This window comes from Mrakia frigida (genome assembly GCF_051309035.1).
Source record: "Mrakia frigida strain ATCC 22029 unplaced genomic scaffold BDY24scaffold_11, whole genome shotgun sequence".
NCBI classification, from domain to species: Eukaryota; Fungi; Basidiomycota; class Tremellomycetes; order Cystofilobasidiales; family Mrakiaceae; genus Mrakia; species Mrakia frigida.
The window spans coordinates 611,158-630,610 of NW_027481270.1; the positions used below are offsets into that span (position 1 = coordinate 611,158).

General features: G+C 55.8%; 7 protein-coding genes across 7 annotated transcripts; 1 reads left to right on the plus strand and 6 right to left on the minus strand.

Annotated features, from left to right (window-relative positions):
- Positions 1 to 55: 55 nt before the first annotated feature.
- BDY24DRAFT_440571 (uncharacterized protein) lies at positions 56 to 3,791 on the minus strand. The gene is made up of 7 exons (XM_076644533.1): positions 2,646 to 3,791; positions 2,268 to 2,511; positions 2,069 to 2,187; positions 1,484 to 1,955; positions 1,326 to 1,378; positions 893 to 1,206; positions 56 to 752 (listed from the first exon to the last, which is right to left on the minus strand). Exons 1-7 carry the CDS (start codon positions 3,625 to 3,627, stop codon positions 180 to 182), a joined length of 2,757 nt encoding a protein of 918 aa, XP_076497778.1. The 5' UTR covers positions 3,628 to 3,791; the 3' UTR covers positions 56 to 179.
- Positions 3,792 to 4,161: 370 nt separating this feature from the next.
- On the minus strand, positions 4,162 to 8,120 carry BDY24DRAFT_385847 (uncharacterized protein). Its single transcript, XM_076640021.1, has 8 exons — positions 7,858 to 8,120; positions 7,351 to 7,786; positions 6,811 to 7,269; positions 6,432 to 6,739; positions 6,320 to 6,366; positions 5,370 to 6,251; positions 4,568 to 5,280; positions 4,162 to 4,483 (listed from the first exon to the last, which is right to left on the minus strand). The coding sequence occupies exons 1-7, from the start codon at positions 7,962 to 7,964 to the stop codon at positions 4,640 to 4,642; spliced, it is 2,880 nt and encodes a 959-aa protein (XP_076497779.1). The 5' UTR covers positions 7,965 to 8,120; the 3' UTR covers positions 4,162 to 4,483; positions 4,568 to 4,639.
- A 232-nt stretch (positions 8,121 to 8,352) lies between these two features.
- BDY24DRAFT_28944 (ankyrin repeat domain-containing protein) lies at positions 8,353 to 9,863 on the minus strand. Its single transcript, XM_076637021.1, has 4 exons — positions 9,241 to 9,863; positions 8,811 to 9,127; positions 8,701 to 8,741; positions 8,353 to 8,632 (listed from the first exon to the last, which is right to left on the minus strand). The coding sequence occupies exons 1-4, from the start codon at positions 9,762 to 9,764 to the stop codon at positions 8,456 to 8,458; spliced, it is 1,059 nt and encodes a 352-aa protein (XP_076497780.1). The 5' UTR covers positions 9,765 to 9,863; the 3' UTR covers positions 8,353 to 8,455.
- A 261-nt stretch (positions 9,864 to 10,124) lies between these two features.
- On the minus strand, positions 10,125 to 11,433 carry RRP17 (rRNA-processing protein RRP17). The gene is made up of 3 exons (XM_076640022.1): positions 11,276 to 11,433; positions 11,033 to 11,138; positions 10,125 to 10,787 (listed from the first exon to the last, which is right to left on the minus strand). The coding sequence occupies exons 1-3, from the start codon at positions 11,395 to 11,397 to the stop codon at positions 10,275 to 10,277; spliced, it is 741 nt and encodes a 246-aa protein (XP_076497781.1). The 5' UTR covers positions 11,398 to 11,433; the 3' UTR covers positions 10,125 to 10,274.
- Positions 11,434 to 12,137: 704 nt separating this feature from the next.
- BDY24DRAFT_385852 (uncharacterized protein) lies at positions 12,138 to 15,452 on the minus strand. The gene is made up of 16 exons (XM_076640023.1): positions 15,355 to 15,452; positions 15,021 to 15,231; positions 14,603 to 14,784; positions 14,428 to 14,490; positions 14,317 to 14,349; positions 14,206 to 14,222; positions 14,154 to 14,157; positions 13,959 to 14,042; positions 13,776 to 13,871; positions 13,628 to 13,699; positions 13,430 to 13,556; positions 13,296 to 13,359; positions 13,031 to 13,187; positions 12,859 to 12,943; positions 12,588 to 12,779; positions 12,138 to 12,512 (listed from the first exon to the last, which is right to left on the minus strand). Exons 2-16 carry the CDS (start codon positions 15,073 to 15,075, stop codon positions 12,442 to 12,444), a joined length of 1,302 nt encoding a protein of 433 aa, XP_076497782.1. The 5' UTR covers positions 15,076 to 15,231; positions 15,355 to 15,452; the 3' UTR covers positions 12,138 to 12,441.
- Positions 15,453 to 15,842: 390 nt separating this feature from the next.
- On the plus strand, positions 15,843 to 17,377 carry BDY24DRAFT_385854 (uncharacterized protein). Its single transcript, XM_076640024.1, has 5 exons — positions 15,843 to 15,944; positions 16,044 to 16,144; positions 16,248 to 16,296; positions 16,414 to 16,500; positions 16,583 to 17,377. The coding sequence occupies exons 1-5, from the start codon at positions 15,890 to 15,892 to the stop codon at positions 16,957 to 16,959; spliced, it is 669 nt and encodes a 222-aa protein (XP_076497783.1). The 5' UTR covers positions 15,843 to 15,889; the 3' UTR covers positions 16,960 to 17,377.
- OST3 (dolichyl-diphosphooligosaccharide--protein glycotransferase OST3) lies at positions 17,355 to 19,336 on the minus strand. The gene is made up of 8 exons (XM_076637869.1): positions 19,008 to 19,336; positions 18,848 to 18,861; positions 18,601 to 18,721; positions 18,416 to 18,507; positions 18,216 to 18,323; positions 17,872 to 18,113; positions 17,592 to 17,744; positions 17,355 to 17,474 (listed from the first exon to the last, which is right to left on the minus strand). The coding sequence occupies exons 1-8, from the start codon at positions 19,221 to 19,223 to the stop codon at positions 17,449 to 17,451; spliced, it is 972 nt and encodes a 323-aa protein (XP_076497784.1). The 5' UTR covers positions 19,224 to 19,336; the 3' UTR covers positions 17,355 to 17,448.
- Positions 19,337 to 19,453: the final 117 nt, after the last annotated feature.

A 19,453-nucleotide genomic window follows, 5' to 3' on the forward strand; every position in this document is an offset into this window, starting at 1 on the left:
GCGAGATGGGAAAACAAACAAGGTGAGGAACCGAGAACGAACGAACGAACGAACGAGAGAAAAAAAAAAAAACAGACGCGACGCGACTTCCCTCCCCTCCTCCCTCCTCTCCTCCTCCTCCCTCCTCCCTCGTCCTCATCCTCAACGAGCGCACCTCCCCATCCATCTCGACGTGCGTCCTACTCATCGAACGAGAACGCCATCCCTCCGTACAACCCTTCCTCCCTCCCCAACAACCCCTCCCCTCTCAACACCTCGACCTTCCTACTCCCCCACCCGACCCCACTCCCAACCTTCCCGTTGCTCTCCGCCAAATACTCCAAATGTCTCCTCTGCTTATCATCCGCAGCCAGCCCTCTCCTGAACACCACTCCATCGTCCTCGTCCTCCCCATCCTCGTCCCCGGCGTCTCCCTCCTCCTCTCCCGCTCCCGCTCCGAACCCAACGCCGAACTGCCCACCTCCCAACGGCTTCACCGAAACAGAAGAGACCTTCTTCCTCCACCTCTTCTGCTGCACGGCGAAGGCGACCTTGGTAGGACGAGGCGTAGTGGACCAGCCGGAGGAGACGTCGACGTACCAGCCTCGGGTCCCGGAGGATTTGATGACTCGCCAGGTGGTGTTGTGTCCCTTGGAGAGGGAGGTGAGGAGGGAGGGACCGAGTTCGAGGACTCGGAGATGCGTTCGTGGGGGGAGGGGAGGGGAGAGGTCGAAGGTGAGAGGGGAGGAGCAGAGGGGGTTGATGAGGAGGGCCTTTGAGGGAGAGGAGACGCGTCGGAGAGGGAGATAAAGAAGGCAAACACGAGTCAGCGAGAGGAAGAGAGAAAAAAAAAAGAGGAGAGACCTCGAAGAAGGATAGCAGAAACGAAAGAGATCAAAACCCTCAAACTCACATGCAGCGCAACCATCGCACTCGCCCAGTTCTGCGCTCTCACAATCTCGGGACTCGTGTACGTCAACGCCAGAATCTCCACCTGCGGCGTCTTCTCCAGAATGAACGCCGCCAAAGGTCGAAGCGGGAGGAGAGGGATGTGCGAAAGACCGAGCGAGATGAGATCGGGTTGTTCGGGGAAGAGGTCGAGGTGGGCTGGAGAGAGAGGGGCGGAGGAGAGGTCGAGGTAGCGAAGTTTGCCGGAGGTGAAGGCGGGCGATTTGGAGAGGATGGTGGTGAGGTCGGTGGGGGTGAGGGAGGAGGGGAAGGAACGACCTGGGAGGTGAAAGAAGGGAGGGAGAGGGGAGGAGGGAAGGGGTTTAGTTGGGAGGGGAGGGAGAGAGACGCGTCGAGAAAGGAAGCTAGCTCGGTTCGAAATCGAGAAAGAGACTCACTTCCGTAGAGGTTGAGCTCTCGTAGCTCCGATCGAGCTTCGTGCAGTAGGAATCTATCAAGCAGCAATTCGAAATCGAGAGGTCAGCTCTTCGAAACAACGAAAACGAAACGAAAAACTCGACGCGTCTCGACAACAAACGTCGAACGGAACACTCACTCAGTCAACTCCCACCCCTCGACCTTCGTCCTACTCAAACTCAAACTAACCAACGGCCACTCTACAATCACCTTCAGTCCCGACCCGGTCAACCTCGTATACCCCAGATCCAAATGCGTCAACCCACTGAACCCGCCCAAGAACGCTTCCAGATCCCCACTCGGCATCTTACAGAAATGCAAACCCAACCTCCTCATCCCTTCAAACTTGACCTCCTCCTCTCCTCCCTCCCTGAGTCTGCTGTTCTCGTCCGGCTCCTTGTTGGCTGGGGAGAGGAAGGTGACGACGAGGTCCGAGACGGCCTTGTGGAACGCTCGCGAGTTGACGCCGCAGAGGTCGAGGGCGAGTAAGGGACGGAACTTGGGGAGGTTGTGCCATTCGGTGGTGTTGTGGGTGAGGAGGGAAGGGAGGGTGCGGGAGCCACGGAAGAGGAGCGAGATGAGGTTCGGGAGGGTGAGGGCAGAGTCCATGTCTGCGTTGGGAACGAGAGAAACGAAACGAAACGGGAACGAGGGAAGGCGAGAAAGAGAGTCAGCTCAAGAGGAGAGAGACGAGATGAGCACGAGAAGAAAGACGAGAGCGAACATTCGGTAGCTCCAAAGTACTTGAGATTCCCCAACGCAGCGAGAACGAGACCCAGTCGATCCGCGGTGATGTACTTCCCCTGGATCCCTTCCTCCAACGATCGACCCAGTCCGGTAGTCCTGTAAGCAACAACGGTCCAAAATCAGCCCTCTTCTCGAACGAAAAGAAACTGAAAAAAGCGTCGGCGCCTGAGCCTCACCTGAAGTTACAGAACGAAAGCAACCTCGTCGGCAGTCCCGCCTCGTTCAAATCCTCGTAGAAATCCGCCTCGTCAAACTCCTCCTCCTCCTCGTCCCCGTAGTAGGACGAAGCAGCCGAGGAAGCAGCCGTGAGCTCGACGTTGTTGACGAGGGTGGGCGAGCCGGTCGGAGAGGAAGGGAGGGAGGAAGGGAAGCAGATCGCCATGGGGGACATGCTCGAGGGATGAGGAGCTGAGGTGAGGGCTGTAGGAGAGAAGGTTAATCCGAGGGAAGTTTCCGTCAGTTTTGAAGGTTTCGAGAGAAGCAAATTTGGAGGGAAGGAGAGCAAAGAAAGAAAGAAAGAAAGAAAGGAGAAAGACGAAGAGGAGGAAACTCACGAACTCCTTCCAAAATCGAATGAATCGACTCATCCCTCAACCCAACCCCCATCAACCTCACCCTACTCCTCCCCACCCTCTCGGAACTCGACCCTCTCCAGCTCCCCTCGGAGAACATCCTCGAAGGAGAGGTATCCCTCGATCCAGGAGGGGTCAAGAGCATTTCTCCGAGCGAGAGCTCATCCCTTCTCTCCTCCTCCTCGAGCTGTTTCTCGACCGTCGACGGCGTTCCTTGGGATCCCAACGAGGTGGATCTCTTGAGAGCGCTCATTTGAGATTCTACGAACACGGTGGATCGCTCGATGGATTGGGAACGTCGACCTCCTCCTCCGACGAGACCTAGACCTAGAGCTCCGAATCCTTCTTCGACTTCGACGGCCATTTCCTGGTCCTCGGAACGATCGTCCTCGATGTGTTGAAGCTGTTGCTGCCTTCCTTGAGAGATCGATCTCGACCTTCTCGGCGTACTCCCACTCGCTCCACTACTAGCCGCCGGACTGACACTTCCGGGACTAGCACTACTCGTACTAACGGTCCTTCTCATCCCAACCCTCCCACCCGTCCTCCCTCTCCTCTCCTTCGCCAGTTCCAACGCCCAGTCCTTCCTCGCCTGCTCGCCTCCAATCTTCTCCACGATCCCGATCCATCCTCTCGGTCTGGCAATAATCAAACTCCGCCAGAGCCAAGGACGAGCGGTGTGGTAGAACTCCTTGTTGACCAAGGCGAGGTTGAGCAGGAGTTCTCGAGCGACGATTTCAGACGAAGGAGGAGGTCGAGGATCGAGAGTCGACGTTTCCGGAGCGAGAGGGAGCGAGAGCGAGTAGATGATGCTGCAGAGCGGGGAGATCAGAGGAGTAGGGAAGGAGGAGGACGAGGAGGACGACGGGGTGGGAAGGTCGATTTCCATCAGAGAGTTGGGGTGGACGTTGGAAGGAAAGGAAAGGAGGAAGGAAAGGAGAGTCGGTCTCGAACCGAAATCCATCCTCGGCCGGTTAAAGGACGGGGTCCTCTTAAGATTAATCCTTGAGGGGGAAAATCTGCTTATCAGTAGAGAGAGTGTCTGATAAGGCCGCCAAACCTTCAGTTTTCGGAGCAGGAAAGCGTGAAAATTCTCGCTCGCAAACGAGAATCCAACCGACCTTGTCGCATCGGCGTTGATTTGAAGTCGCAGAGACTGGGACCAACGCGTCGCTCTTCTTTGCCAACGGAACTGACTGCTCCCTCTCTCGTTGGTTCGAGACGAACTGAGTCAAGCTGATACATAGAACCTAGGCTGAAGAACGAAAGAAAGACGAAACCAAGATCGAAAGGAACAGAACACACGAACCAAAAAGCTACAAACCCCTCGACCTCGACGCGTCTCAACCCTTCAACCTCTCCTCCAACTCGCTCCCCACCGTTTTCACCACCCGGATCCACCTCCCGATCTCCTCGATCTCCCTCTTCCCCACCTCCAACGGCCCATGCACCCTGCTCTTCAACAACCCTTTCACCTTCCCCAACGCACTCTCCTCCGACCTCGCACTCCCACTCGTTCCACTCCCACTGCCGCTCCCCGACTTGGCCGACTGAGGAGGAGAAGGGAACGAGAAGAGGGAGGACCCGTACCCGTACGTCGAAGAAGCCGCAGTAGAGGCGGAGAGGGTTCGGTTGTGGGAGCCTGAGCCTGAGCCGTGAGGGATGGGATCGGTGAGGAGGGAGGGAGGGAGACCGAGTTGGGAACGAACGTCGAGGTAGAAGGAGGAGGAGGAGGAAGTTGTAGAGGAGGCGCCGGAGAGGTCGGAGGAGTCGGAGGCGGAAAGGTACTCCCAGAGGGTGACGATTTCGTCCATTCGGGACTGGAGCAAGAACGAGACGAGACGAGGAGAGTCAGAGAGAGCTCGAGTGGACGAGACGAGACGATGAGGAAGAAAGGAACGTACCTGAAGAGTCACTGAGAGATTGGACTTGGCTTTGGAAAGCTCTCGAGCTGCTTGACGGCATCGTTTCCTCGTCTAGAAGTTTGAAGCAAGAGGGGATCGAAAGGAAAGGAGGTCAACCAAAAACTCGACGCGACGCGACCGGCTCTTCACTCCTTCCAAACTCACCGCCGCAACCGACTCCTTCAAAATCAACCCGTAATCCCCTTCAACCCTATCGCACAACTCCTCCGACCCCTCCAGCATCCCCTCCAGCACCTCCAACTCCCTCCCAACCCTCTCCTCCTCCTCCTTCAAATCCAACCATCCTCGCCCTCCTTCCACAAGCTCCACCTCCTCCCTCGCACCCGCACCGAAACTCACCCCTACCGCCCCTTCCTCCTCCCAGCACACCTCCGCCTGGATCCTCTTGCCGTACGAAGGGGAGTAGATCTCTTCGAGGCGTCCTCGAAGGTAGGAAGCGAGGAGGGTGGTGTTGTCCCAGCCTTCCTCGGTTTCGTCGTACTTCTCCAGAAGAGTGTCGACTTTGCGGTGTTCGGTTTCGAGGGTGGTGCGGTGGTTCTGGAGGGAGAGACGGCGTTGGAGGACGATGGACATGAGGCGGAAGGCCTCGGTTCGTTGGGAGGCGGAGGCGGAGGAGGAGTTGGAGTTGGAGGAGGTTGGGGTTGAGGTGTGTTGGAGGGTTGACATGAACTGGGTGAGTTCGGATTCGTGGACTGAATGTTCAAGCGGAAACGGAGGAGAAGAGTCAGCGAAGGAAGCGACGAAAGCTCGAGCGGAAGAGGCTGAGAGAAGGGAAACTGACCATGCGTCGCCTCGATCCTCTCCTCGACGTCTCGAAGGTCGTTCTCGACCTCCTGCAAGTTCAACAACCCAGCAGCGTACTCCGCCTCGTCCTCCTTCCTCCTCGGCCAGCTAGCCCAAACGGGTGGCGATCTTGCACGAATCTCCCTCGGCGCCCCGGTGCTCGACGAACGCATCGTCTGATCCGACGACGATCCCCTCGAGTGAGCCGAAAGCGAACCGAACGAGGCTGACTGCTGGTGACTGAACTTCTGAGTAGACGAGGACGTAGGCGAGGGAGGGAGGGATCCTGAGGAGAGCGAGAGAGCTCGAGTCTGTCGAAGAGCGGGAGGAGTGGGTGCTGCTGCTGCTGCTGGAGGTCGTCGTTCAGGGAGGATCGATCCGTGCTTGACTGGAGTTGGCGTCGAAGACGACGACGAGGGAGGAGGAGGAGCGAGAGCTTCCTCGAGAAGTCTCGTCTTGGCTGCTCCGACGGTGTTGGAAGCTTCGTCGATGGACGCGCAGAGAGGTCCGAGATCCGACTCCGCTGGATGGTGGTAGTCCCCAAGGTCTGCTTTGAGGGAAAGGAACGACCCTCTCGCCTCGTCCGTCGCTCTCGAGATCTCCATCGTCAACGCTCTCCCTTCGAGTCCCTTCGACTGGAGGTTCGAGACTCGGCTCGAGAACGAGTTGAGGATCTCCTGGATGAGACTCTCGACCTTCCCGTCGAAGGTACGTCGTTCTCGGACGAGTTGGACTTGAGCGAGGTCCGATCTGAGGGTTGCCTCTCGATTTCGGAGATCCTTGATTCGACCGTCGATCTTCGAGACGGACTTGAGTCCGGTGCTGACCTCCTCCTCGTAGGCTCGAAGCGTATCCTCGATTCCGGCGAGAGCAGAAGAGTCTGTAGAAAGAAGAAGCACGATCAGAAAACGACGCGTCGGAGGGAGGAAGAAAGGGGACGCGTCTCACAGAAATCGAGAACCCTGGCGACCATCTGAGCTGAGTGAGTGAAGAGGCTGTTCGAGGAGGACGCTCGTCAGCGATAGATTCGTCTCCAACAGAAGAGAGAACTGGAACTCACTGGAAGCTATGATCGAGATCCCTTCGAATCCTGTCGACTTGAGAAGGAGAGTAGACATCCCTCGGCTCGCTCCACCAGCTGCTCCCCGTCGAGCTGCTGAACGCTCGGAATCGATTGCCAGACGCGTTCGAGCTTCTCCCGCTCCCTCCTCCTCCTCCTCCGTGCTGGAACGAGTATCGAAGCCGTTTGATGCTCTCGGAACGACCGTCGTCGGAAGGCGTGGTGAACAGGTCCTTCTCCGGCCATCCTGGGTGAGTAGAGTTCTGTCGAGCGAGAGAGTCCTTGATCGAGGAGATGAGACCGGTGGACTGGAAGCGAAAAGGAGAGAAACAAGATCAGAGAGCGTTTCGAGGTCGAGGAACGAAGCGACTGAACTCACCAGCGTTTCATCAACAAACCCGAGGTTCAGAACGACCTGAGAGATCATGGCTTTCGACTCCTCGAGGTTCGAAAGAGGAGGAAGAGGTTGAAGAACCGACTCCCGCTGCCTGTTGTTGTTCGACGAGAGACCTCCCGATCCAAGCGACGAAGCTGCTGAGATCCTCGACGACGTTTCGCTCGCCCACCTGGCTCCAGCTTCCAACGTCCTGACCGGCTTTCCTGAGGCGAGAATCGTCTTCCTTCGTTGAGCTCCCTCTTCCTCTGCCCAAGCGAAGAGGTCGGCAAACTCAGGTCGAGAGACTTCGGCGGCGGAGAGCCCAGACGAGTTTCGTTGAGCTCGAGCTGGGATTCGTTCCGAGTTGGAGGAGGGTGAAGTGGTTTGGAGGACGAGGAACTTCTCTTCCGTTTCGAGGTCGTGTTCGAGGAGGAGTCGGACGATCTCTCGAGAGCAGCCGTACTGCGAACGAAGGAGACGAGACAGAAAGGTCAGATCTCTACGGAGAGACTTTGAGGGTTCTGAAAGGACAAGAAGACGAACCTGAGCAGCAAAATGAAGTGGGAGAGCTCCCGCAGAATCCTTGAGATCCGGATCTCCTCCCAACTCCCAGACGAACGTCCTCACAAGCTCCCTCAACTTGGCCTCTGTCTCCTCTCCGGCAAGCCCAGCCTTCTCCGTCGACAAGGAGGCGTTCGAACCAGTACTCTCCCAGGTAGGGAAGGTCTGAGAGGTCGGGGAGATCGGTCGAACAACGGAGGGTTGTCGAGAGAGATGATTGACGGAGGTCGACGAGTCGGTTGAGTCCGCCGAGGAGTTCTCGTAGAGAGGAGGGAGGATCGATGGATTCGGAGCAAGAGGTTCGATGGGTTGGAGAGTTTGGGTGGAGGACGTCGAGCGGGTTCGAGATCGAAGGTCCGGGTCGGGTTCGTTAACGCGTCGTCGAGCGATGATGGGATCTCCTCCGCCGAGGCAGGCTCTGTGAAAGGAAAGACGAGAAACATGTCAGTCGACGTGTCAAATTTCGAAGTTGAAGACGAAGAGACTCACACTTGATGAAGAGGCGAGCTGCCCATCGAGCAGGCGAGGTTCACGTCCCCTCCGGCGAAGAACAGAAGCTTGACGACCTCCAACGACGGCGCCGGCTGAACCCTCATCGCATGGTGAAGAGGCGAGAGTCCGTTGTGATCCACAGCGTTAACCAACGCGATCGTTCCCTTCCTCCCAGGACTACTCGACAACTCGAACGTCTGCCCTTCCTCCTCGTCCTCCTCGTCCTCTCCTCCCGAAGACGATCTCTCTTCGAACAACAGCTCGGGTCCTCGATCCATCTCTGCGACCTCTCTCTCGCTGAAGGGAGCGGCGGGGAAGAGGAGCGCTCGAAGAACCTCAGGCTCGTTGTGTCGGATCGCCTTGTTGACTTGTTTCGTGTGCTCAGCCATGCTCTGCTTGACGGGACCTGACGAGGTGGGAGTGACGTCCGAGAGAAGAGGAGGGAACGCTGAAGCGGGAGGAGGAAGATGGTAGGTTGGAAGAGATGGGTTGAGGGAGTGGGAGAGGGAGGCGAGGGCGGCGATGTTTGGGTAGGGGTGTTCGAGGGAGACGGGCTGGGTTCGAAACGAAATGAACCGAAAACGAGAGAGAAAGTTCAGCTCCGAGCGACGAAAGAGGAGGACAGAAACGAGTTGCTCACCTTCCCCTTTCCTGCTCTCCAGTTCCTCAGCTGCTCCTCGAAGATCCAAACCATCTGAGGACGTCCCATAGCGTACTGCATTGCACTCTGACCGTTGCTCTCCGTCGCGTCGGGTCGAGCTCCGTGTGCGAGCTGAGAAACGACGAAAGATTCCTTCAGCTCGAGCAACGTCAACTCGAGATAGAGAGCAGTTCACTCACAAGGACTTGAGCGATCTCCAGATGTCCATCTCGAGCGGCGTCTGAACGAAAGCAAAAGGAGAGAAGGCGATCAGTTGAAGGTCACTCGCGTCTCGAATCGGTCAACTCACACATCAACGCAGTCCCATCCTTCCCGTCCTTCCCATCCACAGACACCCACCCCTTCCCTCTCCCAGTAGTCCTTTTCCTCTTCCTTGATCCTCCCTCTTCTGCAACCCAACCAGATCCTTCTCCCAGCAAAGCCTTGACGAAATCGCTCTTCCCGAGATAACTCGAGAGTCCGAGGACGGTCGCGCTTCGAATCGATGGCTGAGGGACGTTGAGAGGGTAGAGGGTAAGGGTAGGTGAAGGTAGAAGGTACGAAGAGAGGATTCGAAGATGATCCGACGTGGGAGGGAGAGTCGAGGAGGAGACGGGAGTCAGGAGCCTGGAGAAGGAGAGGAGGAGCCAGCGAGAGGGAAGGTCAGGATAAAAGTCAGCCTTGCGTTCGTTCCTATCTCTTCAACGACAAGCATAAAGGGAAGCTCATCTACTACTCACCTAGCTTTATCCGATCCTAAAACCACAGCAAGAACCGCATCCCTGCCGTCAACGTCCCTCGCCCTGACCTTCTCTCCTCTCTCAAGCGCCTCCCTCACCGCTGTAACATCCCCTTCCAACGAAGCCTCCACCAAACTCATGAACCCCTCCTCCTCCTCCCTGTCTGATCTCCCACCTCTCAACCTCCCAATAGATTTCCTTCTCGGCTGCTGGCGATGAGGCGAGAACGCAACGCCTTCCTTCAAACTCTCCAAAGGCGCTTGAGCTTGAGCTCCTCCTCCTCTACTACTGCTCTCCCCAGAGTTACTCGAAGCACTAACGCTCGTTTCAGCTGCTGCACTACTGCTGCCTTCGTCTTCTTCCTCGTCGTCGTCTCCGAAGGAAGAGAGCAAGTCGACGTCCACAGGAAGAGGGAGACCGGACGAGATGGACGCTGAAACGGACGAAGCTGAACGAGAAGAGGAGGGATGGTTGAGGTTCGAAGGAGGAGGGTCGCGACGGGAGCTGCTGGTTATGGGAATCATGCGAGGGTATGAGAGGAGGGTGGTGGTGGTGGTTGGGAGGGAGAAGGAGGGAGCCGTTGTTTGGTCATTTGGGGAGAGACAGGGGGAGGGAGAGGGGAGTGCTGGTTGGAGGGATTAAGGGAGGGAGAGGGACGAGTTTGGAGATCGTTTTCGATTCGGATCCCGGAGGAAAGTTTTTCAGAGTTGGGGAGAGGGCTTCCAGTTTTGAGGTGAGCTCTTTTTCGGAAGTGAAAGATCTGTTTTTGACGTTGTTTTGAGCTCTGAAAGACATTCAAACGCGTCGAGCTCGTGCTTCCCTTCCCTCTTCTCTTCTCTGTCTTCTCCAGCCTCAAACGCTTTCACGGTAAGACGCGTGAGAAGTATAGAAGAGATATCGTTATCATCAAACACCACCTTCAAGTCTACTTGGAGCAGCTCGAAAACTAACCAAACATCGACTTGAAACCTCGAACCAAACCAACCCTTCGACCTCCCTCCGCGCGTCCAAAGCAGATCTCCCTCCCTCCCTCTCTACTTCTTCCCTCCCCTCCCACCTCGTCCACCCCTCGAGCTCTTCCCACCCCTTCCTCCTCCTCCTCCTCCACTATCCCCTCCTCCTCCATCCCTCTGCCTCGCCTCCCTCTTCCTATCCAGAATTCCCTTTGTCCCTCTCAGCAACGTCTTCCCTCCACTCTTGTTCTTCCTCTTCGCGCCACTCATCATCTTCGGCTTCCTGCCCAACGGAGGAGCGTCCTTCTTCTCCTCCCTCTCGTCCTCCTCCTGCTCCTCCCCGCGCTCCCTCGACGACGGTTGCGTACGAGGAAGGAACGGAAGAGCTTCCGACGTGTCGACGTCGAAATCTTCCATGATGGTGACGGTGGCGTGTTGGTCTTCCCCGTCCGAGTAGGTGTTTTCTTCGTCGAGCGGTTCCGAGTGGAGAGTGGGGAAGTGGGAGGTGGAAGTGGAGGAGGAGGAAGGAAGGTCGTACGCTCGTTCGACGGCTTCGAAGTTTTGGAGAGCGTGTGCTTTTCGAGCTTGTCGGAACTGAAAGATAGATTCGGTACAGAAGGTGGGAAAGTCAGCTAAGAGTAGTAACTATATGGGCTCCTGAAGCAGGGGGGAAGGCGAAAAGGAAAGGGAAAGGAAGGAAGTTCTCGAACGTCGAGCTCAACTTTTGCGTCGAGCTCATTTCCTTCCCTCCAGCGCCTCCACCTTCCCTCCTTCACCTCGCCGATTCCTCCAACGGACCTCTACCAGAACCCTACCAAAAGAAGAACTTGAGAACTCACCTCTCTCTTCTCCTTCGCCTGCTCGAGCTTATCCCTCTCCTTCGCCTTCTCCCGCTTCTCCGTCAGCTTCGCCTGCTTCCTCTTGCTGAACCCAGTCAGGAACTCGCTGTAGATAGAAAGTCCAGACCAGACCAAAAGGGAAACGCGTCGAAGTCAGCATAGTCCTCCTCTCAGACTACAGAGTCTCTAAAGAGGGCGAAGGAGCGGAAGAGAAGGGAAGGGAGAAGGAGAACCACCACTCACGCTCGAGCATCATCGTCGAACACGACCTTCTCCACAGCGTCTTTGGCAGCGAGTTTCCTTCGATCCGCATAGTGCTTCCCCTGCGTGAGGATCGCCGAGTTGGAGGGACGAGAGGGAGCCATAGGTTTACTTTGAGCCGGGGAGGGGGAGGAGAGAGTTGGGGGGAGAAGAGAAGGAGCGTGAGGGAGAGCTCGAGCAGGTTTCGAGAGAGAGAGCGCAGCGGACACGTTGAGTGTTCTTCTTTCTATAGTGAACGAAGGTCTGAGACTTGATAAGGGAGGCAGAGAGGTTGGGTTAAGGAAGGGGAGTTCTTTGATTCTGGAATTTGGGGGCAAATCTGAGAGGGAGGGAAGGCGCTGGGGAACGCGCCTCTGAAAGCGTCGCGGGCGGTCGAAAGGGCGACGTCACAGAGGAACTTGAGCATCTAAAGGTAGTGATGAGAAGTTGGATGACAAATAGAGATATCTGAAGCAGGAGCGGAACGAGGAGGGGAAGGAGGAGATGAAAATGACGAGTTCGCCATCGCGTCGCGTCGAGGTCGGCGGCAGTTCGTCTTCAAGGCAGCGAGAGGCTCGGTAGACTATAGTTTTTCTTTCCACCAGTCTACTCGTCGATTTGGACAGCTCGTTATGCATTCGCTTTGTAGGGACTCTCTCTGCCCTCGCCGTTCTCAATGCAAGCTCGCAAGTCTCAACTCGCTCGTCTCTCCGTTCCCTTTCTCTCAACTTCCTTCGCGTCCGTTACCCTCTCCCCTCCTTCATCCGAAAGGTAAAAGTCCCATGCTCATCCAGGAGCTGAAAGAGACACTCTACCCCAGCTAACCCAAGCTCAAATCAAAACCCCAATCCAATCGACGACGCGTCTCTAAACGAAATCTCTGAACCAAAGCTTCGAACGAACGAAGCAAGAGAAAAACGAAGAAGACGATCTCAAAAAGATTATAGGGTGGCTAGGGTGACGAGCTGGCAACGAAGGAGGGAGGGGGAGAGTCCTCGGGAGGAGAGAGAAAAACGAAGGCGAAGAAAGGGAGTGCGAAGTATGGCGAGGAGGAAGGGTTTTAGGGGCGAAAAATTGTCCGAAGAAAGAGTACTACGAGGATTAAGAGACCAAGAACTAGTGGAGAGCTACTACGAGAAACCCAAAGAGGAAAGGGAAGACGTCTATATCTAAAGAAGGAGAGCAAGGATCGGGACGGCGAGGAGAACGAGGAGTCCTGCTGGTCGAGCGAGGGAGGAGGCTGCGACGACGAGAACAAAAAGTGAAGGGGATCAGCAAGGGAACGAGAAAGGAATGAAAGAACGAAGCTCCTCACCTCCAGAGTTCAGACCCTCAGCTCCGACGGCGGACGAAGGCTCAGCGATCTCGACGGTCGCAGTCGAGGCGGCAGCGTCTCCGGTGAGGGTAGCAGGAGCGGTCGACGAAGCGGCGAGGACGAGCTGAGGAGGGGAGACCATGGTGTCGAGGTCGAAGCCGTCGACCGAGGAGGCAGGGTTGGCGGCAATGGCTTTCGGAGGAAAAAAGAGACGCGTCGAAGGTCAGCCCGAGGGAGAGGAAATTTGAAAAAGAGAAGACGATACACTCACTCATTCGAGTCTCGAGGACGTTCTGGATGTAAGGAGCAACGGCCCAAGCCTCGAGCTCGGAGGTGTCGAGATCCTTACCCCAAGCCTGAGAGGAAAGAGGGCAACAGACGAAGACGCGTCAGTTCGATCGAGTCTTCGAGTTCGACTCTATCAAAATGGAAGAGAGACTCACCCAGGCAATGCTGTTGTTTCCAACGTAAGCCATCGATTGGTTCCACATGGCAGCGATGTTGGCGTCGGTTCCGGCGAGGGTTGTTGTAGCAGCATCAAACGCTCCGGTAGCGTTCTGATCAGAGGGAGTGACCTTCTTGATGTTGACTCCGGCGAACCTGATCGTGGGAAGAGCGGAAGAAGGGAAGGAGAGTGAGGATGAAGGAAAGAAGAGTCAGCGTTCGTTCGAGTCGAAGAGTCGAATCCGAGGAGACACGAGTACGAACATTCCCTTCTGGCAATGAGTAGGGACCCCGCAGAAGACCCAGAGGGGCTTGGTATCGTTGACGGCTGAACGAAGAAAGAACGAAACGAGATCAGCTTGATTCGAGGTAAACGAAATGAAAGCGAGGCGACGCACTCTTCTTGAACTCGAAGGTGATGTTCTGTCGTCCGGAGGTGAACCCGTTGTCCTTGGAAGCGTTGCAGAGAGCTCCTCCAGATCCTTTGGTGACGGTGTGGACGTTGGCTCCCCACTTGTAGACGATCTGAGGAAGAGGAGGAGAGGACGTCAGCAACGTGGTGGACGAGTTTCGAAGAAGAAGGGAAAAGAACAAACCTCGTCTCCGACGGCAGCATCAACGGCGAAGGGAACGAACTTCAAGACACCTTGGGTGGGAGCGACGATGACCTGGGAAGAGAGGACGAAAGATAGTCAGCGTCGATGTCCGAATAACCGAAAGGGAGACGAACGAGGATCGACGAACAGTGTGAGTCTTGGTAGCTCCGGCGACGGCAGTAGCAGTTCCAGTAGGAGCAGCCTGTCCAGCGGTGTAGATGCCTCCAAACTGAGCTTGGCAGGACTGGAAGCGGATGAGAGAGGCGAGGAGGACGGAGTCAGCTCGTCGTCGCGTCGAGATCGATAAATCGAGAGACGGAAAAGGACGAACCTGAACACAGTTGTTGAAGCCGTCCCAGTTGGTAGATCCAGAGCCATAGGTAGCGGCGGCGGCAGCAGCGGTGGTGTGAGCGGGCTGAAAGAAGAAGAGGGACGAGATGGAAGAGGAGTTAAATCGTTAGTCACCGAGCGAGAGAACCAACGCGACGACTCAGTGTTACTCACAGCAACCTGAGAGTGAATCGAAAGCAGAGAGGTGTCAGTAGGGGAAGCCTGAGCTTGGATAGGGGAGTGAGCTCACGTATTCGGCGGTGGTCTGGAGGAGGAAAAGGGAATAAAGCAAAGAGGAACGAACGACGCGTCAGGACGACGATCAAACAAAAAGCTGAAGACGAAGAAGTTCGACTGACGGTCTCGTAGGCGTAGACAGCAGCGGCGGTGGTCTACGAAGAAAGAAGGTAGCGGAGAGAACGTTCAGAAAGCTCAAGATCCCCTCCAAAGAAGAGGAAGAGCACACTTACGGTGGCAGCGACCTCGTGGACGGGAGGAGTGGTCTCGTAGGAGTAAACAGCAGCTTCGGTGGTCTGTAGGAAGAAGAGAGGGAACGGGAGGAGACGTTAGCTCTTCTTGGCAGGAACGAGAAGGGTCGAGCGACAAGCTGAAAGAAAGGAAGTGGAGAGTTGCGAGGAGACTCACCATGGCCTCGTGAGCCATAACAGCAGTGGTGGTATCGTAGGAAGCGTACTCCTTAGCGGGAGCGTAGGTAGCCTCAGCCTTAGCAGGAGCGTAGGTAGCTTCAGCCTTGTAGGCGTGAGCGGTCGTGGTGGCAGCCTCGTGGGCCATCATTCGAGCCTCCATTCGGTTCGGGACCGACCGAGCTGAAAAAGGGGAGAAGAGGAGGGATGAAGTCAGCTTATGAGCTTCAGAAGAGAAAGAGGGAAGGGAACGACGAGAAGAAACGGGGGAGGAGTGGGCGAGCGAAGGGGAGGAGGGAGAGACGCTCGGAGAGAGGGGGGCACAGGGGTAAAGTCGTGTGCATCTCCGTCGGCTCCCGTTCTCGTTGCCCTTCCCTCTCCACGCAAAAGACAGAAGAAACGAGAAGGATGAGACTGACCAGAGACGAGAGAAAGAGAAGAGAAAGCGAGAATGGGGAGGAGGGTGGAGAGCATGGTGATGAGAGGTTGGACAGGGGTTTTGTTTTGAGGAAGAAAAGATGAGTTTGGGAAGAGGTGGTGAGGGAGAAGGAGAGGGTATGGAGCCGGTCCGTTGGTTGAGAGGAAGAAGAGAGTAGAGGAGGATTAGGGAGTGTGGTACTAGAGCTGGCTCTGTGAGAGAGGGAAGGTCGAATGCACGAAGAGGAAGAAAAGGAAGAGGGAAGCGGGTTCAGATCGAGCAAAGTGCGTTTAAAGGGGGAGCGAGAGCGAGAAGAAGAGAAGTTTTTCACCAACCTTAGTTAGTGATTTCGAAGGGTAGGAAACGGCTGGCGGTCCTGTAGAGAGAGAGAAGGGAGAGAAGAGAAGGAAGGGAAGGGAAGAGGGAGAAGATGGTGGTTGAGAGGTGAAACGAGGCCGAGAGAGGAGGTCAGTTTTACAGGCCCGCTTTGGAATTCAAACTCCGAAACTCGTATCCATCCTGGGCGAAAAGGGATGATCGCTCGCTCAGGGGAAAAAAGAGGGCCAGCCCAAAGGAAAGTTTGTAATCCTACAAAGGAAGAGCAGGTGAAGGCTCCCCGAAATCGCCCTCGTCGCTCTCCCTCCCTCTCTCTTCCCCCTGAGAAGATTTTGGACGCGTCGAACAAATCAGATCTGCCTCTTCGAGTCTCCTTGAGTCTAGCCTAGGCAAGTTCTCAAAATGAGCTTAAAAAAGGACAATTCGAACTCCGACGCTTGCCCTCCAGCTAGAACGAGCTCGACCTCTCGTTGACCTCTCAACTCCTTCCTTCTCTCCTTCCCTCCTTTTTTTCCTCCAAAGCTTCTCGTCAACATGGTCCTCTCTTCTTCCCTCCTTTTTCTCGCATCTCTCGCTCTCTCGCCTATAGGTACGCTCTTCTCTTCAAAGCTCTCTTCAAAAAGGAGGAACGAAGTTGACCCGATCTTGCTTCCCTCCGTCCCTCCCTCCCTCGTCTCTCTTCTTTCAGCCCTCGCTCGTCCTACGACTCTCTCCCTCTTCAAACGGCAAACTTCGACTATTCCAGAAGCCTGCTCCTTCACCTGTGCTCCAGTCCAGACAGCTCTTTCGGTATGTCTCTCTCTCTCCCTTTCCTTCCTTCTCAAAACGAAGCCGAAGCTGATGAGCTCATCGATCCCCTTCCCTTCTCTCCCTTCGTTCCCCCTCCCTTCAGACCTGCCTCGTCTCCACTTGTCTCTGTACAGAGGATATCCTCGACTCCTGTGCGCATTCCTCTCCCCTCAAACTCTCTTAGAGGCCAAGGGAAGCAGAAGGAAAGGGATGGCTGTCCCTCCCCGCAGCTCGAGCGGTCCTTTGCTGACTTGGGTTGATCTATACAGTCGTCGATTGCTCGGAATGTACGCTTCTGGCGACGCAACCCGCCGATCTGAACTCTAGCATTGCGTCCTACCAGCTCGCCATCGACGGTTTGTCCCCTCCCTCCTCTCCTCCTCCTCCCCAAACTCCAAGCTCACCCTCTTTCTCGCCCTCTGCTTCCTCCCAATCCAGCCTACCGTCAAACCTGCGCCGCCACCTCTCCCGCTGTCATCCTCCCCAACGTCTCCGTCTCCGCCCCAGCGGCCAACGCGACCTACGCGACTGCTTCAACCAACTCCTCCTCCTCCTCCTCAGCTTCGGCTACTCTCTCCTCCAACTCGTCCTCCACCTCCTCCGTCCTTTCGACATCCTCGGCCAGTGCTGTCTCGGCTTCGATGACTTCCACTCCTTCCGCTTCGGGCAGCAGCACGGGAGTAGGAGGAGCCGGAGCTAGTGCCAGTGCGAGTGCGAGTGCGAGCTCGACGGGGGGAGCGTCGTCGAGAGTCGGAGGAGGGCTGGGAACCGTTCTCGGAGCGGCGGTGTTGATGGGTTTGGTGGTGTCGATCTAAGCCGTATGAAACGGTATAGGGCTGGTGGGGGGTAGATCTTCTGTGTTTTAGTTTCCTCTTCTCTTCCCTTCTCTCAACCCACGAACAATCGTCTCTTTTTTTTCTTTTTTTCTTCTTCTTCTGCCACTCGTCCACTGCTATGTCGCTCTACCTATCTACCTCATCATCGTCTAGACACCTGTGGTCTCTCCCTAATTCACAGCACTCACTCATACCCTCCTTGAGTCGCATTCTCTCCTTTCCTTTTCACCCTTCCTTGCTTTTGCCTTCGCTTCTTGTCTTTGTTTCTCCACCTTCGTTTCTATGAGTCCATCTGCAATGACAGACTGTAGTTTTTCATGTCTCGTTTGTGTTCAGTCGAGAGAGCAGCTTGCGTCGGCAGGTAGACTGAGAATCGAGAGCAGGAGAGAGCTCATTTCCCATCTTCGTCGTCCTCGACCCTCCCTCTATCAAAATCAAAGGGACCCCCCGAACACTCCTCCTCGATATCTAGAAGAGGAGCTTGAAGGGGTAGGCTGCGAACAAACGAGCGAAACCAAACCAGAGTTCGAGTCAGCTCAAGTCGGGACGGAGGCGAGCAAAAACGAGACGCGTCGAGCTCGAACGAAAGAAAGAGATGGGAGACGACTCACATCCGTTCTTGATCTTGAAGATGTTGAGCAAGATACTGAACACGAGAAGCATGACTCCAACCCAGAGGATGACTCCAATCTTCTGCTTCGCTGGGTCTCGGAGGGTGGGGACGAGGTTGGAGAGGGCGACGAAGGTGAAGGCGAGGACACCGTCTGAGGTTCGAACGAGACGAAACGGGGTAGCAGAACGGTCAGCGATCGGTCCTCGTGCTCATGCTCAAACGAGCAGGGCAAAAGAGAGGAAGTGCAAAGAGGAAAAGAGAGAGGGCTGAAGACTCACAAATAACCGCAACAACCTGACTTTCCGCTCCGTACTGATTGCTGAATCCTCCGGCCAGCCACTGGGACCTTCCCTCTCGGTCCATGACCATGTAAGGCGCGTCCTTGATCTTGTTCCACATGTACCCGGTCGTGAAGGTGAGGATGATGAGCAACGTCGCGACGGTCCAGAGATGTTTGGAGGTGACGATGGGGAGGAAGAAGGAGCGGAAGATGAAGAGACCGTAGAGAGCTCCACCAAGACTGTTATGAAGAGGAGGAAAACGTAAGTGTGAGTTCGGGAAGAGGAGGGAAAGTAGGGCGGGTGGGAGGGAGAGGGAGGCGAGGGAGGAGAGCTGAACGAACAGGAAAGGAGCCGAGATGATCTTTCCCCAAGGTCGAGGTCGGTAGAGCTCAAAGGAGTGGGTGAGCTTGGGTCGGATGAAGTTGAGGAGGGATTCGGAGGAGAAACCGCTGCGAGAACGGACGAGTACGACGCAGAGGAAGAAGGAGAGATGGTCAGCTCGAGCTCGAGAAGGAGAGAGGAGCGAAACGTTGAAGCTCACTTTGCGTTGATGTCGTAGCCGATGGGAGCCACCTTCTCAGATCCATTGGAAGGAGGGAAGAAGAAGAGAGTGGGAGCTGTGCTGAGACCGAGCTGTAGAGAGCCAGAGGACAAAAAGGGAAGGGAAAGAGAGGTGAGCTCGACGTGCCAGCGAGATCGACTGAAACGAGGGGAAGATGGACGTACGCTCTTGTAGACGGCTTGACCGTCTTGGAAGTCAAGAGAAGCGAAGATGTGGGTTGACCGTTGGTCTTTTGGGAGACGAGACCAGGAGGAAGAGACGTCTCGGAAGGAAGGGTCGAAGGTCCTGGGGGATGGAGGAGGGAGGGGGGAGGGAAGGAAGGAGAGACAAGGTCAGCTTTGAGCTCAACAGAAGAGGGGCAAAGCTTCCTCAAAGGTCTTTCTTAGAGTAGAACGTCGTATATTGACTCACCTGCAAGGAGCGCACTGTTGATCAAGTCCAAAAACAAGCAAGGAGGAAAGTCAGCGAGCCCATCATCTCAACGTCCCAAATCGTAGCATCACCATCTCCTTCCCATCTTCCAGCCTCCCTCTCCTTCTCCGAATCAGTCTCGAAGCTGATAGCTACTGACCTTGAATCCTGGATCCATAGCAGTCAGGACTACCGAGACGGAGTAATCTCTATCTCCTCCCACGAGCTCATCATACGAGGCCGAGTCGAGCTTGAGGATTCCATCCTTCGACGAGGCGGCTTTGGCAGCGAGTCGTTGGCCCTTCATCGAGAGAGCTGCTGAAGCCAGACTCGGTACGAGAAGAAGGAGAGGTAGGAGAGGAGAGGGGAGAAGCATTGGAGGCGAGGGGGGAGGGAAAGGAAGGAAGGGAGAGAGGGTGATCAGGTTGTCGACGTTGACGTTGGGAGGTGAAGAGAGAACACCGCAGGGACGACCGCTCTTTCACCTCGAACTGCATCTTCCTTTCTTAGCAGGTTTTCTGAGGACGTGCGTACATCATCGAGGAACCGTTTGGCGTGCCTCAGGTACGTTTGAACGCCTTTCCTCGAGGTTTGAGGGTCCTCTGG

What these genes read in the sequence shown, in the direction of transcription:
- BDY24DRAFT_440571 (XM_076644533.1), bottom strand. Translation starts at nt 3,627, where the DNA reads ATGGATTTCGGTTCGAGACCGACTCTCCTTTCCTTCCTCCTTTCCTTT. An exon ending in GTACTTTGGAGCTACCGAAT is followed by an intron (nt 1,956 to 2,068) that starts GTTCGCTCTCGT and finishes TTCCCAACGCAG; the next exon opens with ACATGGACTCTGCCCTCACC. An exon ending in GAGGGGTGGGAGTTGACTGA is followed by an intron (nt 1,379 to 1,483) that starts GTGAGTGTTCCG and finishes GCTGCTTGATAG; the next exon opens with ATTCCTACTGCACGAAGCTC.
- BDY24DRAFT_385847 (XM_076640021.1), bottom strand. Translation starts at nt 7,964, where the DNA reads ATGAGGGTTCAGCCGGCGCCGTCGTTGGAGGTCGTCAAGCTTCTGTTC. An exon ending in GGTTTGTTGATGAAACGCTG is followed by an intron (nt 6,740 to 6,810) that starts GTGAGTTCAGTC and finishes TTTCGCTTCCAG; the next exon opens with TCCACCGGTCTCATCTCCTC. An exon ending in CGCCAGGGTTCTCGATTTCT is followed by an intron (nt 6,252 to 6,319) that starts GTGAGACGCGTC and finishes TTCTTTCTACAG; the next exon opens with ACTCTTCTGCTCTCGCCGGA.
- BDY24DRAFT_28944 (XM_076637021.1), bottom strand. Translation starts at nt 9,764, where the DNA reads ATGATTCCCATAACCAGCAGCTCCCGTCGCGACCCTCCTCCTTCGAAC. An exon ending in TTAGGATCGGATAAAGCTAG is followed by an intron (nt 9,128 to 9,240) that starts GTGAGTAGTAGA and finishes CTCCTTCTCCAG; the next exon opens with GCTCCTGACTCCCGTCTCCT. An exon ending in TGGAGATCGCTCAAGTCCTT is followed by an intron (nt 8,633 to 8,700) that starts GTGAGTGAACTG and finishes GTCGTTTCTCAG; the next exon opens with CTCGCACACGGAGCTCGACC.
- RRP17 (XM_076640022.1), bottom strand. Translation starts at nt 11,397, where the DNA reads ATGGCTCCCTCTCGTCCCTCCAACTCGGCGATCCTCACGCAGGGGAAG. An exon ending in TTCGACGATGATGCTCGAGC is followed by an intron (nt 11,139 to 11,275) that starts GTGAGTGGTGGT and finishes TTCTATCTACAG; the next exon opens with CGAGTTCCTGACTGGGTTCA. An exon ending in AGGCGAAGGAGAAGAGAGAG is followed by an intron (nt 10,788 to 11,032) that starts GTGAGTTCTCAA and finishes TCTATCTTTCAG; the next exon opens with TTCCGACAAGCTCGAAAAGC.
- BDY24DRAFT_385852 (XM_076640023.1), bottom strand. Translation starts at nt 15,075, where the DNA reads ATGCTCTCCACCCTCCTCCCCATTCTCGCTTTCTCTTCTCTTTCTCTC. An exon ending in TTCTCTTTCTCTCGTCTCTG is followed by an intron (nt 14,785 to 15,020) that starts GTCAGTCTCATC and finishes CCCCTTTTTCAG; the next exon opens with CTCGGTCGGTCCCGAACCGA. An exon ending in CACCTTCGAGTTCAAGAAGA is followed by an intron (nt 13,360 to 13,429) that starts GTGCGTCGCCTC and finishes TTCTTCGTTCAG; the next exon opens with CCGTCAACGATACCAAGCCC.
- BDY24DRAFT_385854 (XM_076640024.1), top strand. Translation starts at nt 15,890, where the DNA reads ATGGTCCTCTCTTCTTCCCTCCTTTTTCTCGCATCTCTCGCTCTCTCG. An exon ending in CAGTCCAGACAGCTCTTTCG is followed by an intron (nt 16,145 to 16,247) that starts GTATGTCTCTCT and finishes CCCTCCCTTCAG; the next exon opens with ACCTGCCTCGTCTCCACTTG. An exon ending in AGAGGATATCCTCGACTCCT is followed by an intron (nt 16,297 to 16,413) that starts GTGCGCATTCCT and finishes TGATCTATACAG; the next exon opens with TCGTCGATTGCTCGGAATGT.
- OST3 (XM_076637869.1), bottom strand. Translation starts at nt 19,223, where the DNA reads ATGCTTCTCCCCTCTCCTCTCCTACCTCTCCTTCTTCTCGTACCGAGT. An exon ending in GTCAAGCCGTCTACAAGAGC is followed by an intron (nt 18,508 to 18,600) that starts GTACGTCCATCT and finishes GGCTCTCTACAG; the next exon opens with CTCGGTCTCAGCACAGCTCC. An exon ending in TCAGGTTGTTGCGGTTATTT is followed by an intron (nt 17,745 to 17,871) that starts GTGAGTCTTCAG and finishes TTCGAACCTCAG; the next exon opens with ACGGTGTCCTCGCCTTCACC.